This window comes from Polyodon spathula, chromosome 9 (genome assembly GCF_017654505.1).
Source record: "Polyodon spathula isolate WHYD16114869_AA chromosome 9, ASM1765450v1, whole genome shotgun sequence".
NCBI lineage: Eukaryota > Metazoa > Chordata > Actinopteri > Acipenseriformes > Polyodontidae > Polyodon > Polyodon spathula.
This window is the reverse complement of record NC_054542.1, coordinates 16,322,557-16,340,112: the sequence shown is the minus strand read 5'-3', so window position 1 is coordinate 16,340,112 and position 17,556 is coordinate 16,322,557. Positions and strand designations below refer to the sequence as shown.

Genomic DNA, 17,556 nt, shown 5'->3' with positions numbered 1-17,556 from the left:
TTGTTTGAAAGGACATGATAGGGAGGTGAGTGGCGACTGTAAACATGGTGTCTTGCGATGAGCACCTTACAACCCTCGCATTATGTATGTCATCGTATATGCTGATTAAATGTCGGGGACCGCACCAAGAGGCAACCAAAAACAAACGTTTATGGGTCAGAACGTGGGTCAAATGCAGATTGGAACAAGGCTGTTACAACAATCTTTTGGTAGAGCTAGAGACTGAAGACGAACTGAGTTTTGCCAACTTCTCCCCAGTTTTTCCGGATCTTTTTCATGAACTCGAGGAGCTCATGACCCCTCTTATTCAGCGGAAAACAACAAACTGGCATGCAGCAATATCATCTGGGGAGAGATTGTTGTTAACCTTGCGTTTCCCGGCAGCTGGTATGTAAACCTTGCACCCAAATAATAATAATAAGAAGAAAAAATGTCATTCTGCATTCTATGGATTTCAGGTTCCATGGGGAGGGAGAAGAAAAAAAATCACAAAAACATGTTTGGTGGCAATTAAGCTTAGTTTATTCATTCAGCTGGAGAGATTACTTATAGCAGCACTCTCAGTTTGTGTCTTTTACATAAGAGCATCTGCTATACTTCAATAATAAGAACATAAGAAAGTTTATAGATGAGAGGAGGCCATTCAGCCCATCTTGCTCGTTTGGGTGTTAGTAGCTTATTGATCCCAGAATCTCATCAAGCAGCTTCTTGAATGATCCCAGTGTGTCAGCTTCAACAACATTACTGGGGAGTTGGTTCCAAACCCTCATGATTCTCTGTGTAAAAAAGTCCCTCCTATTTTCTGTTCTGAATGCCCCTTTGCCTATCTCCATTTGTGACCCCTGGTCCTTGTTTCTTTTTTCAGGTTGAAAAAATTGTCAACGCTTGAAATAGGTCGCCACATAGTCTTCTTTGTTCAAGACTGAATAGATTCAATTCTTTTAGCCTGTCTGCATATGACATGCCTTTTAAACCCAGAATAATTCTGGTCGCTCTTCTTTGCACTCTTTCTAGAGCAGCAATATCCTTTTTGTAGTGAGGTGACCAGAACTGAACACAATATTCAAGATGAGGTCTTACTGATGCATTGTACAGTTTTAACATTACTTCCCTTGATTTAAATTCAACACTTTTCACAATATATCCGAGCATCTTGTTGGCCTTTTTTATAGCTTCCCCACATTGTCTAGGTGAAGACATTTCTGAATCAACAAAAACTCCTAGGTCTTTTTCATAGATTCCTTCTTCAATTTCAGTTTCTCCCATATGATATTTATAATGCACATTTTTATTTCCTGCGTGCAGTACCTTACACTTTTCCCTATTAAATGTCATTTGCCATGTGTGTCTGCCCAGTTCTGAATCTTGTCTAGATCATTTTGAATGACCTTTGCTGCTGCAACAGTGTTTGCCACTCCTCCTATTTTTGTGTCATCTGCAAATTTAACAAGTTTGCTTACTATACCAGAATCTGAATCATTAATGTAGATTAGGAATAGTAGAGGACCTAATACTGATCCCTGTGGTACTCCACTGGTTACCTCACTCCATTCTGAGGTTTCTCCTCTAATCAGTACTTTCTGTTTTCTACATGTTAACCACTCCCTAATCCATGTACGTGTGTTTCGTTGAATTGCAGCTGCGTTCAGTTTGAGAATTAATCTTTTATGCGGAACTTTGTCAAAACCTTTCTGGAAATATAAATAAACCATGTCATATCTTTGCAATTATTCATTATCGAAGTTGCATCCTCAAAAAAATCGAGCAGGTTAGTTAGACATCTTCCTTTCCTAAAACCATGTTGACTGTCTCCCAGGATACTGTTACAATATAGGTACTTTTCCATTTTGGATCTTATAATGGTTTCCATAAATTTGCATAACCTCCTCTTTGAATGTTCTCTTGCTGTTGTAATATTGGAAAAACATTTTGGAATTGGTTTTAGCCCCCTTAGCAATGTTCATTTCTATTTTTCTCTTGGCCCTTCTAACTTCCTTTTTGACTTGCATTTGCAGTTCCGTGTACTCTTTCTGTGTACTTTGTTTTTGATCCCTTTTAAAAGCTCTGTAAAGTGCCTTTTTTCGCTAAATGTTTTTTTTAATTGATCTATTAAACCATTTTGGCACTTTAGTTTTACATTTAGATTTGTCTACTTTAGGGATGTAATTGTTTTGCGCCTCTAGTACTACATTTTTGAAGAACAGCTAGCTTGAGCAATTTTGCAAAGAAGAATGGACAAAAATCACAGTGTCCAGATGTGCAAAGCTGGTAGAGACTTATCCAAATAGACTCATGGCTGTAAATGCTGCCAAAGGTGCCTCTACCAAATATTGACTCAAGGTGGTGAATACTTATGCAATCAGTTATTTTCTGTTTTGTATTTGTAATTAATTTAGAACAATTTGTACATTTTATTTTTCACTTTGATTCCATGTTGTAACACAATAAAATGTGGAAAATTCCAAGGGGGGGGGGTAGTTTTGAGAGCCACTGTATTTTTTTTATGCTCAAAAAAATGAAATATGATTTTCTGGTTAATCAATTATCACTTAAGTGAGGCAATCTTAAAGGAAGAAGTCTGATTTCTTATTAAGTTGTTCTGCAATTACCTTATTTGTTTTCATATGGAAGCTATTTGTATCAATTTGAGGTGCCCATAGTTTCCATAGATTTGAAAAGATACAGCTGTCTACTTCATTGAGTATGATGAGAATGTGCCGATTCTACTGTAGCAGTAACTCCTCTTTTTCAAAGCATGCACCTTTGTTCACTACTATGTAATTAATAATAATTATGCAAATATTCTGACCTAAACATGCACTGGGTAGTACTTTCTTATTTACCTATTTGTTATTTTAAGGAAAATGTAAAAGCTTATAGTTCTAACCCTCCCAAAGATGAGCCCCATAATAAATATGTAAAGGATAACCGTTTAACAATTGTCTGTATATTCCAGGAATGGATATTGTGAATAGCGCTTTGGAGACGGCACTTAGCACCAAAGACAAACCTGAATGGACACCAGTCATGGTCAGTGTAGCATCAGCTACAATCACAGTCATCGCTGAGGAGGTAGTTTTAAATAAAATTATATCCTTACTTCTCCCTTTTCTCTAACAAGATGAAAGTATTTCCGTTAACTTCACTGTCAGTTACCAGGGTAGACCTGAACGTTCTTTTTTAGATACCACTGGCAAACTGTATATTCTTTTGGGTTTTTTTGCCAGACTGAAGTTTCTATTGGTGCTAAGTTTTTGTGGTTTACTTGGTCATGTGACCACAAAATACAGCTATTATTGTAAACAAAATACTACATTTTCATAAAATGTATTATACCTGCATTACATTTAGTCCCTAAAATGCTAATGTTTGGTGTAAGAATGTAGACACTTTTAAGCTGCTGGATTTGCCTGTGGCTGTGCCAATGTGTACATCTTTTTGTTGGTTTTGGGGGGTTTACATGTTCTAGACTAGGGGTCTCCAACCCTGGTCCTGGAGAGCCCCTATCCAGCAGGTTTTATAGGTGTCTTTACATCATCCGTGGCCAAAGATCTGGAACACCTGTTAACCGTGACTAATTAAGCCAATAATTGGTAACTCAGTAGCTCTCCAGGACCAGAGTTGGAGACTACTGTTCTAGACAGACACCAGACCACTTTGACTTTTCCACTTTGAAATATGCAGCCCATGGTCCGTAGCACCCATCCCAATTTCATATGCCCAGTACGCCACCAACGAATGAGATACTCTGGCATAAGTATAGTATATATATATATATATATATATATATATATATATATAGCTCTGGAAAAAATTAAGAGACCACTGCAATTTTTTCTTAAATCAGCATCTCTACATGTATGGCAGCCATTCCATTCCAGTGTCTGTTGAATTCCAACACAGGCACAGGCACTGATTAGGGGATCACCTGAACCAAATCTTATTTAACGAGGAAAATTATAAAAACCACTCCTGTGGTCATCACTATCCTCTTGCAATAGGACCATCTGGATGACAAAACAGTGCTAGTAGTACCTCAAAAGTAATTGGAATCAAAAAATAACTATTGACCATGCCCAAAGAGTTGAAAAGGAAAGTTTTGAGTGAGGGGAAAAAAAGGGTTCAATTCTGGCTTTACTGGCAGAGGGATACAGTGAGCGTCGGTTTGCTTCCATCCTTAAAATTTCAAAGATGGCGATTCATAAGAACAAGGTCAAGCAGCACACATTGGGGAAAACAAAGCTACAGACCGGCAGAGGGTGAAAACGACTCTCCACTGACCGGGATGACCGCCAACTCATTCGAATGCCACTCAGCAACTGTAGGATGACATCAAGTGACCTACAAAAAGAATGTCAAACGGCAGCTGGGGTGAAGTGCACAGCGAGGACGGTTCGGAACAGGCTCCTAGGGGTAGGGCTGAAGTCGTGCAAAGCTAGAAAAAAGCCCTTCATCAATGAGAAGCAAAGAAGAGCCAGGCTGAGGTTTGCAAAAGACCATAAGGTTTGAACCGTAGAGGACTGGAGTAAGGTCATCTTCTCTGATGAGTCCAATTTTCAGCTTTGCCCAACACCTGGTCGTCTAATGGTTAGACAGAGACCTGGAGAGGCCTACAAGCCACAGTGTCTCGCAAATGTGGTGGAGGATCGGTGATGATCTGGGGGTGCTTCAGCACGGCTGAAATCGGGCAGATTTGTCTTTGTGAAGGACGCATGAATCAAGCCAAGTACAAGGTTGTCCTGGAAGAAAACTTGCTTCCTTCTGCTCTGACAATGTTCCCCAACTCTGAGGATTGGTTTTTCCAGCAGGAAAATGCTCCATGCCACACAACCAGGTCAATCAAGGTGTGGATGGAGGACCACCAGATCAAGACCCTGTCATGGCCAGCCCAATCTCCAGACCTGAACCCCATTGAAAACCTCTGGAATGTGATCAAGAGGAATATAGATGGTCACAAGCCATCAAACAAAGCCAAGCTGCTTGAATTTTTGCACCAGGAGTGGCATAAAGTCACCCAACATCAATGTGAAAGACAGGTGGAGAGCATGCCAAGACGCATGAAAGCTGTGATTGAAAATCAGGGTTATTCCACCAAATATTGATTTCTGAACTCTTCCTAAATTAAAACATTAGTATTGTTGTTTAAAAATGAGTATGAACTTGTCAGTAGTTTATAGAATAAAACAAAAATGTTCATTTTACCCAAACACATACCTATAAATAGTAAAACCAGAGAAAATGATAATTTTGCAGTGGTCTCTTAATTTTTTCCAGAGCTGTGTGTGTGTGTGTGTGTATATATATATATATATATATATATATATATATATATATATATATATATATATATGTGTTTTTTTTTTTTTAAACTACACATAAAATTATTTTAAAAATGGGTAACATGACCTTGCATGTCAATGGTGTGTTACCCATAATCCTTCTGCAATTTGATGTAATGCCACTGTATATAGCAAAAAGTCACTTGTCTTTCCATGTATTTGGACTTGTGAATCTGACAGCTTCTGCTCCACTGTTAAAAGTGTTTTTGAATTGTCCTGAGTGTCCTGAATTCAAAAATACCAAATATTTGCACCTTTAGTTTTTCAAGCATTTACATGCCCTAGACTGAGACTGAGCCACTTTGACCTTTCCTCATCGAAAAATGCAGTCCATGGTTCAAAGTACCCATTGTAATTTCAAGTGGCATAATCCTTTTGGAGCCCAAGGTAATGTTGTTACATGACTAGTGTTCTGCGTTTTCGGTTTTTATCTTTAAAACAAAAAACAAATCAGATAATTGTGAGTTTATTTTACATATATTAAAATAGGGATAAAATTGGTAAAAAAATTGTTTTTAATTTAAACATTGGTAAAAATCAGGGGGAAAAAAGCTAGTAGTTACTACGCCCAGCAATTGCCACAATAATCAGATTTTGATTGGCCAACAGAATCAGGTGATAATGTGCTTGTGAAGTGACAGAGAACCACAGTTGAATGTTATCTGATCCTCTGATATCTAAACATCTGCTGTATACTAAGATCTAAAAAACAAGTTAGAAAAACTCAGCAGCCATGCAAGTGGCGATATCAAACACAAAAGCCCAAGTTAAGAGAAGCAATTGGGGCAACCTTGTCAAACATCAAGCAATTGGAAAGGTGCTGGGGCCCAACATTCACACAATTGTTGCTTCTTTTTTCATCGCTCTGGCCCAATAACTAACTAAGTCAGCAAGAGTGACAGACAGCAAAAGCAGGGACGTCAGAGGTGTCAATTCCACGAACAAGCGGTTTATTGTTGTGAACTATAATGTAATAAATGAAATATAAGGACAACAACTTATTGCTGAGAACAGTTAATTACGTGGAAGGTACAGGTAAGTAAGAAAGTAAAGTGAACTAAACAAACATACAAACAAAATAACACTAAATCGAAATGAATGCAGTGTTCCGGTGGGCCTCCAATAAACCCCGCCACACACAAACACCACACCAACACAAAACCAACACACCAACAGGCAAAAGAGACAAAGGTGAATGAATAACTATACGGGGAAACCAACTACAAAGACAGTCTTGATGGCAATGGATGATAAATTAAATTTAGCCCTAAGAAGTCCAGTGAAGCGATGCACATGTAATCCAAAGTAACAAAAGAACAAAACCAAAATTACAGGAACCAAAGTATCAAAGTAGAAAAAGCCAGCAAACAGAAAAGGAATAATCTCACCAACAAATAATGAAGTCCCGAATAGAGTCCTGTACTGATGTGGTGGATGAAGGTTGATGAAAAAATAGTGATTGTAGAAAATGATGAGTCTGTTGAGTAGTACTGGGTTGAATGGTGAACAGCCATTTGGAAAAAATCAGGAGGATCAGGAATAAAATGGAGACTGAACACACTAATAAAAAACAACAAACCCTAAATGACCATGAACAGCAACTAAACTTAAACAAGCAACAGTGTAAACAAAAAAGAAAAGTTTAGACAAAGTACAAGGTTTTAATAAAAGAGTAAATGGATGCACATGTATTATCTAAAATAAAGTTAAAGTTACACTGTAGTTAAGTAATATGTTGTTTGTATAATAGATTCCTCAAGAGAAAAGGAAGCGCTCTCCTGGCCTAGCCATCAAGCTTTAAACAGGTGCTGGTTTCCAAGGAGCTCTTGAGATTGGAGGAGTGGATATCTGAACGAGACAATGTGGGGAGGGGATGAACAGAGGGTGATAGCAAGGAACTATGGGAAATTGAGTTTTAACCTGGCCAGGCTATTGACCCTAATAAAAGGGCCAGGTATGTGAAACTTACACCCACTTTATGGAGTACATGAATTGCTACATATTCACACACACACACCCCCCCCCCATAATAGCGTTTTAGATTTACAATATTGACTGTATCCTCTTTAATAGAATCGGGCTCCACCCACTTGACTTTGTAGTTGTTGGGTCCAGTTCTTATGGTTACAAGAGCTGGCCCAAACCATTTAGGGACAAGTTTAGCAGAACATTTTCCAGAGGCATCAGATAAGCGGTGAGATCTTATCCAGACTAACTCACTTTCTTCATACTGACAGTGTGCTCTCCGGGCATTATAATTCAGAGCTTGCCGTTTCTGAGCTTTGGAAACATAATCCCTCACCTCTTCGGCAATCTGCTGCTGGCAGTGTCGCAGTTGGTAGGGATCAGTGGATGGAAACAGGAGCAACAGCGATTAATTGATCCAGTGGGCCTCTGATGGTCCTTTCGAGTGCTAATACTGCAGGAGAGAAGCCTGTGGTTTCATGTTTGGCAGTGTTGAGTGTGAAACGGAACTCAGGTAGCCACTGATCCCACAGCTGATGGTTTTTTCCAATGAAGGATGCCACCATGGTTTTTAAGGTGTGGTTCACCCGTTCCGTCAGGTTGTTCTGTGGGTGGTAGCTGGTTGTGAGTTTTTGTATGACTCCCCAGGCTTTGCACACCTCTGCAAGTAGCTGGCTCTTGAACTGAAGTCCATGGTCTGAAAGAATATGTTGCGGGGTTCCCCATTGGGTGAAGATTTCCTGCGTCAAAATGTTCACAATCTTGGTGGTCTTACTGTCCCACAATGGAAACAGCTCAACCCACTTTGTGAAGTAATCGACAATTACCAGGGTGTAAGTGTTACCTTTTTTACTTCTCAGCAAAGGTCCCATTAGGTCCAGACCCAACATCTCTCCAGGCTCCTTCACAGTAGTGGACTGGAGTTGACCTGCGGGTTTGGTGTTGGAAGGTTTGTACCTCTGGCAGGTTTGATACTGCTTTATGTGGCGCCACGTATCTTTACGAATACCTCCAATATGTACAACAAGGTCTTCATCCTGCCCAGATGACCTCCCAAAGGTTTGTCATGGTAATGTAGGAGGAAGGAATCCGTCAGCTGTTCCGGAATAACCAGCTGGTATCGGAATCCTTATTTAGGGATGGGCACCCGGTGATACACCAGTCCTTGCTGTTGGATGAAGGTGATGTGATTATTAATGTCAGTCTTTGAACCAATGTCACGGATGATATCAGAGATAGTTGGGTCCTTGGACTGAGCGGCCGCAGTCTGGTCCATGGTGGTAGGAAGATCCATGCTACTGGCAGAGGCATTGCTGACACATACTGCTGCAGAGGGAGTTGAAGGAGGTACAAGAGGAGCTCGGGAGAGTACATCAGGTACCAGGTTAAGACTATCTTTCCAGTAAATAATGGTAAAAGTGAATTGTTGTAGGCGAAGAGTCCAGCGGGTCATTCTGGAAGAGGTTTTTGGGTTATTGAATGTCCAGGAGAGTGCAGCATGGTTTGTGACTACCTCAAACTCCACCCACTCCAGATAATGCCACCATTTCTCTACTGCCCACACAACAACGAGACACTCCTTTTCAGATGTGGAGTAGTTCTTTTTGGCAGAATTCAGTAATTTTGAGGCGTAGGCTATTACTTTCTCATCCTCTCCTTCTAGCTGGGTCAGAACTGCTCCTAATTGCTTACATCAGTGAAGACTCGGAACATCTTGTTGATATCTGGGTGAGGAAGAACTGGATGACTGATCAAAGCTTCTTGTAGGAGTTTTAAACTTTTCTGGCACTCTCCTGTCCATTTCCAGTGGACATCCTTCATTTTCAAGTTTTTTAGGGGTGCAGTCATATCCGCAAACCTGGGGATGTACTTGTGGTACCTCCCGGCCAAACCTAGGAACCGTTGAACCTCCTTCAAGTTGGTAGGTATAGGGTATTCCTGGATGGCTTGGAGCTTGTGGGGATCAGCAGCTACACCCTCACCTGAAACCACATGACCAAGGAAATGGAGAGTGTGTTTGAAGAAGTGGCATTTTTTGAGATTGAGAGTCAGACGGGCCAGATGAAGTTTGTGGAAGAGAGCTTCAAGGTCTTGAAGATGCTGTGCTGGGTTTGACGAATAGACAATTATGTCGTCGACGTAGACAAAACAGATCTTCCCTCAAAGGTCTCCTGACACCCTCCATCAGCCGTTGAAAAGTGGCTGCAGCATTTTTTAACCCAAATGTGATTACATTAAACTGATAGAAACCAAAGGGTGTGGTAAAGGCCGTCTTCGCTCTACGTTCTGCGTCCATCGCCATCTGCCAGTAACCTGATTGTAGATCAAGGGAGTTGAATACTGCGGCACAACTCAGGGACTCCAGGATGTCATGAATGAGGGGCATAGGGTATGCGTCAAAGATGGTCTTGGCATTCAGTTTCCTGTATTCCACACAGAACCTGTATCCTCTGTCTTTATTCTCGGTGAGTACCGCCGGAGAGGACCATGGGGAGGTAGATGGTTGATTAATTCCATCCAGAAGCATGTCTTGGACATGTTCCTTGATCAAAGCCTTTTTCAGTGGTGACCCCTCGATATGGTCGACCTCGGACAGGGACTTCGTTCTCCGTGACGGGTGACTGTGGTCATTCCTAGCTGATCACTGCAGACCGATGACCACTTCTGCTGGAGCTTCTGGAGTTGTAGCTCGACAAGAGATGGTTCAGATAAAGTGGTGGTCATGGTCACCTTTGCCAGTTGGGTTGGCTTAGGACCAGAGGTGGTGGTAGGTGGCTGGCCAGCCATATGGAAGTAGACCCTCGTTGAAGACCTGTTCCATGAAGATTTCCACTCGTATTGTGGCAAAAAAGGATGGTAGGAGAAATCCTTCTGGTGTTTAACAGCATAATGCCTATTGACAGTGTCAATTGGGGTATGAGTTTTCTACAGCAAATCCAGGCCTAGGACAAGAGGGAATGTTAAATGACGATCCTCCAGGACATAGGTACCTATAAACCATACCTCTCAGTGTAGACGGTAAGTGAGACTAACTTTACCTTTGGCCTGGTGGGACTGTCCATCTGCCAGCATAAAATACTGGTCCCGTGCATGCTCCAGCTCTTCCCCTGGCTGAGCTATCTTCCTCCAGAGAAATCAGAGTGAAAGTGCTCCCAGTGTCCAGGACTGCAGGCCCTTGGAGCTCTCCTCCATGTTCAGCAGAGTCAGGCTTGCAGCAAGAGCTATATTCTTCTTCTCCTGGTTTCTCACCATGCTGACCTCTGCCGGCTTCTTGGTAGCTCCTTTATTGCTCCTCTTATCCTGGACAGCTTTACTTACGTTTGCCTTGACCCAGTACTCGCGCAGGGCAGTGTTGTCTCTCTCCACCTGGGTTCCGATTCGCACCAGTTCTTTCACTGTCTTCACCGTTCCCCTCAGACATCTTGCCACTTTGAGATTACAGCTGTTGAGAATCCATCAAATCACTTCAGCCTCCTCCAAGTCTGGCTTTCAGCGCAGACATAGGGCACAATAGTCATAGGCGAAGTCAAGGATTTGCTCATCAGGCAGCTGGACTGGAGCGGAGTCGGTCTTCCACTTCGGTCTGGAAGTCGGACAGCAGAAAGGCTTGACAGTCTTGAACTGTAACTGTAATTTATTATTATTGCCATCACCACTATTATCACTATAATTTACTATTATCATTTCCCATCACCATCATTATTATTTAACCTTATAATTTATCATTCATCTAGTTACCATTACTAACAGTAGTCAATACTTTCACATTACCAATCACTATCATTCATACAATACATCATTTAACAATAATCTCCTAACGTAACAATAATTAACAACAATACACTAAGACTTGTTAACCCCCTAGGCTTCTATAACTGGGCGCCCATTCAACCTCACTTACCCCCTAAACCCAGTGTCCCTCCACGGGGCTCCTCTCCTGAAGATTGTCCTGTCTCCTTCTGAGATGATCCCCCACAAACGTCAGGTCCTCCCTCACTGATGCTCGGCAGGCAGTTCCTCCCGCTGGGTTCTGGGCAGACAGTCTCTCCTCCTCCCTCGCCAGCTTCCAGGACTGGAACTCCTCCAGCTCACGGGGGCGGTCCCTCCTCGGTCTCTTTGGCGTTCGTGATCTCTTGGCTCCATCGCAGAGCCTTTATAAGGACAGCAGCTCCATCCATCTCCTTTGGCAGCCCCTGAGGGTTACCTGTGGTCTGCCCTTGTCCCCCCCAAGGGGTTTGCTCCTCCATGTCTCTCTGTAGCCATCTAGCCTTGCTTCGGCAGGATGCAGCGGAATCCACTTCCAACACCATATTTGACAGGGTCTTGCTGGTGTCACGTGTGTAGGTAGCCGCTGATTAAGCCTGCAGAGAGACACATGTACGTGGAGTTGAAATGCCGGCACAGGCATGCAGGTTTTATTAACACAAACAAAAGTAAATAAAGGTGGTCATGTGACATCACCAACGATGGTAACACACAGAAGACTAGTACAGCAAGCTGTACAAAAATGCAAATGCATTTTGGTCAGTAAAATGGCAAGGCGGCGGCTCAGTGCCGAGGCTGTTGCTGACTTCCTAATGGAGTCTGACACAGAGGGTGATTTTGTGCCAAGTGACACTTCTCCCAGTGAGGAATCCAGCAGTGGTGAGGAAGAGGAGCCGATGGACATTGAATCCTGAGCCCCTACCAGAACAGGGTCAGTAGGTCCTGGACCAATGGGTGGTAGATTTCAGCAACTGTACAACTGGACACCTCCTAACAACATCCAGCCTCAAATTCGACCTCTTTCTGGCACAGCAGGTACCAGAGTGAACACAACTGGATTGACCCCAATTAAGTTTTTCCAGTTGTTCATTACTGATTTTGAGTATTTGGTTACCCAAACAAATTTGTATACCCAACAATACTTGATATGGTTTTTCCCCTCCTAACCTGGGCTACCATTTGAAAGTAGATCATTTCTACACAAGAATCCCTCTGTTTAGGGCCTTGTACACAACTCAAGGAATGGCTTGTAGCACAATAAGACCAAACAGGAAGGGATTTCCTTATCAGTTGGTAGCCAAGAAACAGAGGCGTGGTGTAACCAGCGCTGTGAGTAACTGCTGGCAATTAAATACACAGATAAAAAGATGTGTACCTCCTCCTGTGCAAGCCGAAATATATCGTGGACTACAACAAAAACATGGGAGGCGTGGATAAGTCGGACCAGGTGCTGGAGGCATACAATGCTGCTTGGAAGACCATGGCATGGTACAAAAAACTTGGCATGTACGTGGTCCAGATTTCTTTATACAACAGCCATGTAATGTACAGTACGGCTCCAGAGAATCGGCTCACTTTTCTGGGCATTCAACCTCTGTGAACTCAAGCCTCCTGTTTGGTGCACAACAAATGCCAGAGACTGAAAGAGTGGAAACAGTAGCAAGACTTAGTGAACAACATTTTATACAGATGCTGCCTGTCACAAGCCAAGCCACAAAAAAGGTGTTGTGGGTGTTCCTGTAAGGGCATGCGGAGGGATCCATGGTACTACTGTCCCCGCTGTCCCTCTCAGCCAGGCCTCTGTTTGGAGAGTGTTTTGAAAAATACCACACAGTACATGAGTAATGGAAAGACCAGTAAAGTACAAATAAATATGTAAACCCCAGTCACTTGTTTTTATGTCATGCAGCAACATTACCCTGGGCTCCAGAAGGATTATGCCACTTGAAATTAGGGTGGGTACTATGAACCACAGGCTGCATTTTTTAAAGGGAAAGATCAAAGTGGCTTAGTCTCAGTCTAGGGCATTTACATGTCTGAAAAACTAAATAAGGGTTTACATATTTGGTATTTTTGAATTTGGGGCACTCAGGGTAATTCAAATCCACTGTCCTTTTAACACTAGAACTGCCATGCGGGTCATTGTGACCCATTTTGCATTTAAAATGTTAGTTAATCTTCTGTAGTTGTATGTGTATGTCTGTTTTAGACTTTTCCTAAATATATGAATTAAATGTCGTGACGGCGTTTGATAGCCAGAATCGCAAAAATTATAAAGTTCTAAACAGTTCTACCTAGAACCACCACACGGATCAATGTGACCCATACATTACAATACATATCTTTTTTTTTTAATATAACGTAAGATATTCTGTTATTTTTGTAAATGCAACAAACAAGACTCGTACAAGTCCGAATACAAGGAAAAACAAGCGACTTTTGCTATATGCAGTGGCATTAACTCATATTGCAAAAGGATTATGGGTAACACAACATTGACATGCAAGGTCATGTTACCCATTTCTAAAATACTTATTTTGTGCAGTTTTAAAATGTGTGCTGTGCCAGGGTATCTCATTCTTTTGCTGGCGTATTGAGCACATAAAATTGGGGTGGGTACTATGGACTGTGGGCTACATATTTCGAAGTGGAAAAGTCAAAGTTGCCTGGTGTCTGTCTAGAGCAAGTAAACCCCCCCAAAACCAATGAAAAGATGTACACATAGACACAGGCACAGGCACATCTAGCAGCTTAAAAGTTTCTAATTTCTTACACCAAGCATTTTAGGGACTAAATGTGATGCAGGTATGTGACAGGCTGGCGAGTGGATTGAGGCTCAGAGACAGATTAAAGGCAAAAATAAAATTCTTTATTAAACAAAAAATAATCAAATAAATAGGCACAAGGGCCAACAGAATGAGGTTCAAACGGAAATAATCAAAAATGAACTTACAAGTAAACGGTCAGGTTCCAGGTCTTTAAAAGATACTCCTTTAATTCTAAACATAAAAACAAACTCCCAAACAAAGAAACACACACCCTCCCAGCCAGGGCCTCTCCCCTGGCTTTTATCCCCTGTGGCTGGAGCCCAATTAATCAATTATTCAATTAGAGCTCCATCCACATTCTCACATGTTTTTCTGGCAGGGAGAAATTGAACCCCCTCCCTGCCAGTTCCAAACCTATTCATATAGACGGGGAGTTCCCAGTCACAAGGTATAATACATTTTATGAAAAAGTAGTATTTTATCAAGTAAACCACAAAAACTTGGCACCAATAGAAACTTCAGTCTGGCAAAAAAAAAAAAAACAAAAAAAAAAAACAATATATAGTTTGCCTGGGGTATTTATAAAGAAACATAAAGTAATTTTGATGTAAAACAGATGAGCCCCAAAATCACAAAATGCCTGTAGCACAGGGCGTCATCAGGGCCTCAGCAGAGAAGGGGTTAATAAGGACATACCTGGTACGTCTGTCAGCACTGAGCGAGCATTTTTGAGGATGTACCAAGTATGCCCAATAGCAGTCAAGGGGTTAATTTACAGGTTTATGTTTTGACACAACTAAATTGTCTTTTAAAATCGGCCAAGCCTTAATTATTCATTTACAAGTAGAATATACAAATGAGATGGCAACATTTTAATAAGCGACTAATCTTTATTAAAACTATAATGAAAAAAGTATTTTATGTTGTACACACTTTATTACAGTTGCATGCATAATTGTATTTATATTAACAAAGATTAGTCAATCTGCTTTTAAATGAAAAAGTAAGACTTACAATTTAAAAGCCCATTTATTTGTTTCACAGAAAAAAAAAAAACTGTAAATTAAATACCTTTTACTATTAACATGCTTCTCAGTTGTGATTGAGATACACAAATGGCTTAACAGTTGAATTCTTCAAGGAGAGTATAAAAATCGGGTTAAAACACTGAAAACCACAAACCCTAAACATAATCTGAGCAAAGGGCATCCTAAATCGATTGTTCAGTGATTTTTGGGGGCAAGCTTATTGTCATACAAACACCAAAAGTTTGCATTGGAGCATTAAAGCTTTTATGTTTAGTTAAACTCCAATAAACCAGTCAAGTGTTTATTTTCACTTTTCACAGTGAGTTATTTTTTCTTGAAAGTCTAAGGTCTGCTTCAGATATACACATTTTTTATGTAGACTTGTGGGGGGCGGGGTTATGAAAAAGAGCCCTCTGTGTACACTTTCTGTAATTGGTGATCATTTTGGACAACCCATAACCCTATCTCCATTCTCTTCATTGTCTCCTTATGGCACCATACCAGCTGTCATGAAATTCTTTTTTCTGCTAGTCACAATAACAATTATATGTGGCTTCACACTATACTTTACAGCACTACTATTCATCATGACTACACACTGTTACAGCAGTGAGTGTGGTTGTAAGTTCTGACTGAGCAGCATGGAAAAATCTGAGTTAAGTGCCATTGTATGTTATGATGACAGGACTATGCAGAAGGAAATACATTTCCAGGAGCTTGAATTTGTTTTCTTTGGTTTATTTGTAGTAATTCTGGAAATAATTCCCAAAGTAATCTGTTATCATTTTTTAAATCTAAAAGTAGTGGGAATGCTGAGGTTTTCCATGTATTACTACTTGATTAGCATGAAAAGGTTGAGATCATCTGATCCACTCATTGAGCATCACCTATGAGGGGCTATAAAATCATAAAGCTTGTTACTGGAATTATTAAACTATAACCATGAATAAGCTTCTTACTGAAATAGTCTTCTAGTGCCAAAAAAGAAACCCCTGTGTTAACAGATTCAGGACACACATATATGTTCAGTTGTTCTAACAAAGAAGCCAAGGTACAAGAGGTCTGGCTTTATGTGTATATAAATGTCGATGATTCTAAGGGTTACCCCTTTTGGGCATCAAAACGGACAACAAAATGTGAAGAATAGAATTATTATGACAGAAATGCTTAACAATTAAGTTGTTGTATTATACTGTAAGAAAATGAATGAAACAAGTGTAGACTTTCTGAGGCCTCTGTATATATTCTTGAATATCTTTTCTTTTTAGTGCACTAAATGGATAAATCATTTTTTTGTTGACAGACAGATGAGGTGCTTTGTGAGTGCCGGGTGAGATTTCTCTCCTTTATGGGTGTTGGAAAGGACGTCCACACGTTTGCCTTTGTTATGGCAGATGGTCCAGGAAACTTCAACTGCCACATGTTTTGGTGTGAGCCCAATGCAGCTAGCCTCTCCGAGGCAGTTCAAGCTGCGTGCATGGTGAGTGATGTGACACCAGAGACACTCATTGTCACTCTGTCTCTGTCTCCATCTTCCTTACACAACCTTTTGATTCTGTTTCACATATATGTTATCATCTGTGACCTATGCCCTATAAATCACTGTTAATGATTTTTTTTGGACAGCAGGTTTTAAATTAGATTAGATTTTTCCTAAAATGAAGCAGCACTTTATTAAACCTACTGTCCACTTTTTACTGTATCTAAATACTGTACATGGTTGAAGCATTTTATATAAAAAGTATTCTAAGTCCATATTGATTTACACCTGGTAGTTTGAGAGTTTAGGCATTGACAGAGTGATCTAAACTTTGTGCAATTAAAACAAATCTAAATAGTGTCATTTATCAAAGTGTCCTGTATTCGGCTCTTTAATTCCCTATTAAAGTACTTCACCTTCAACAGGTGTCCCCTATAAATGCCCCATTATTTGTAAACAGGGCAGTGACAGCCTGCATTCCATAAGTGATTTTCTTTTTCTCTACAGCTACGTTACCAGAAGTGTCTGGATGCACGTCCCCCTGGATCTGGCTCTTGTCTCCCAGCCCCTCCTGCTGGTTCAGTGGCATGCCGTATGGGATCTAGTGTTAAAAAGGGAGTCCAGAACCTTCTAGACAGCTTTAAACAAAAACGGGCAGATGCACAGACACCCTAGTCAGACCACTGAGGTGTAGGCAGTCGGGGACTTGCAGTGTTGCTTTCAATTTACACTGTAATGATTTTGAACCCGACACGTCATCTATAACCAACATGCTTCTTTCACACACTAATCAACTGGCATCAAGAACACGTCAGCTTGTCGTTTCAAGACTTCTTCAGTGTAGGGATATTGTGCTTCAGCAATTTGTTTCTGAAATCCTTTCACCTTTAAGACCAACACTTTCAGATGCATTTTTAGATGATATTAACCTCTGCTGATAGCATACATTGACAAACTTCCTTAACCCGTTCAAATTTTTTTAATTGGCCTCCAATATGAGCTTAGAATGAAAGTGCACTTTGACCACAAATGGTGAAATATTATGCTGAAGAAAGCAGGGGCACTTCAGTGTAATAAGTGCCAGACAATGAAAACAGGTGAAAACCCTGAGGCATCAGGTCAATTCAACAAAACCTACTCGAATAAAGAACATTTTTAATGTGTTTTTTTTTTTCTCCACCCATTGTACCGCGCACCTAAAGTAAACTGGC

At 40.8% G+C, this 17,556-nt stretch overlaps 1 protein-coding gene across 2 annotated transcripts in view; it reads left to right on the top strand.

The window, feature by feature from the left end:
- apbb1 (amyloid beta (A4) precursor protein-binding, family B, member 1 (Fe65)) overlaps positions 1 to 17,499 on the top strand; it is a 116,022-nt gene extending 98,523 nt beyond the window's left edge. For both annotated transcript variants that reach the window (XM_041258766.1, XM_041258765.1), the window contains exons 11-13: positions 2,957 to 3,072; positions 16,169 to 16,345; positions 16,853 to 17,499. In XM_041258766.1, the coding sequence (XP_041114700.1) occupies positions 2,957 to 3,072; positions 16,169 to 16,345; positions 16,853 to 17,020 (461 nt within the window). In that variant the 3' untranslated portion in view covers positions 17,021 to 17,499. The remainder of the gene's footprint in view (positions 1 to 2,956; positions 3,073 to 16,168; positions 16,346 to 16,852) is intronic.
- The last annotated feature ends 57 nt before the right edge of the window (positions 17,500 to 17,556 follow it).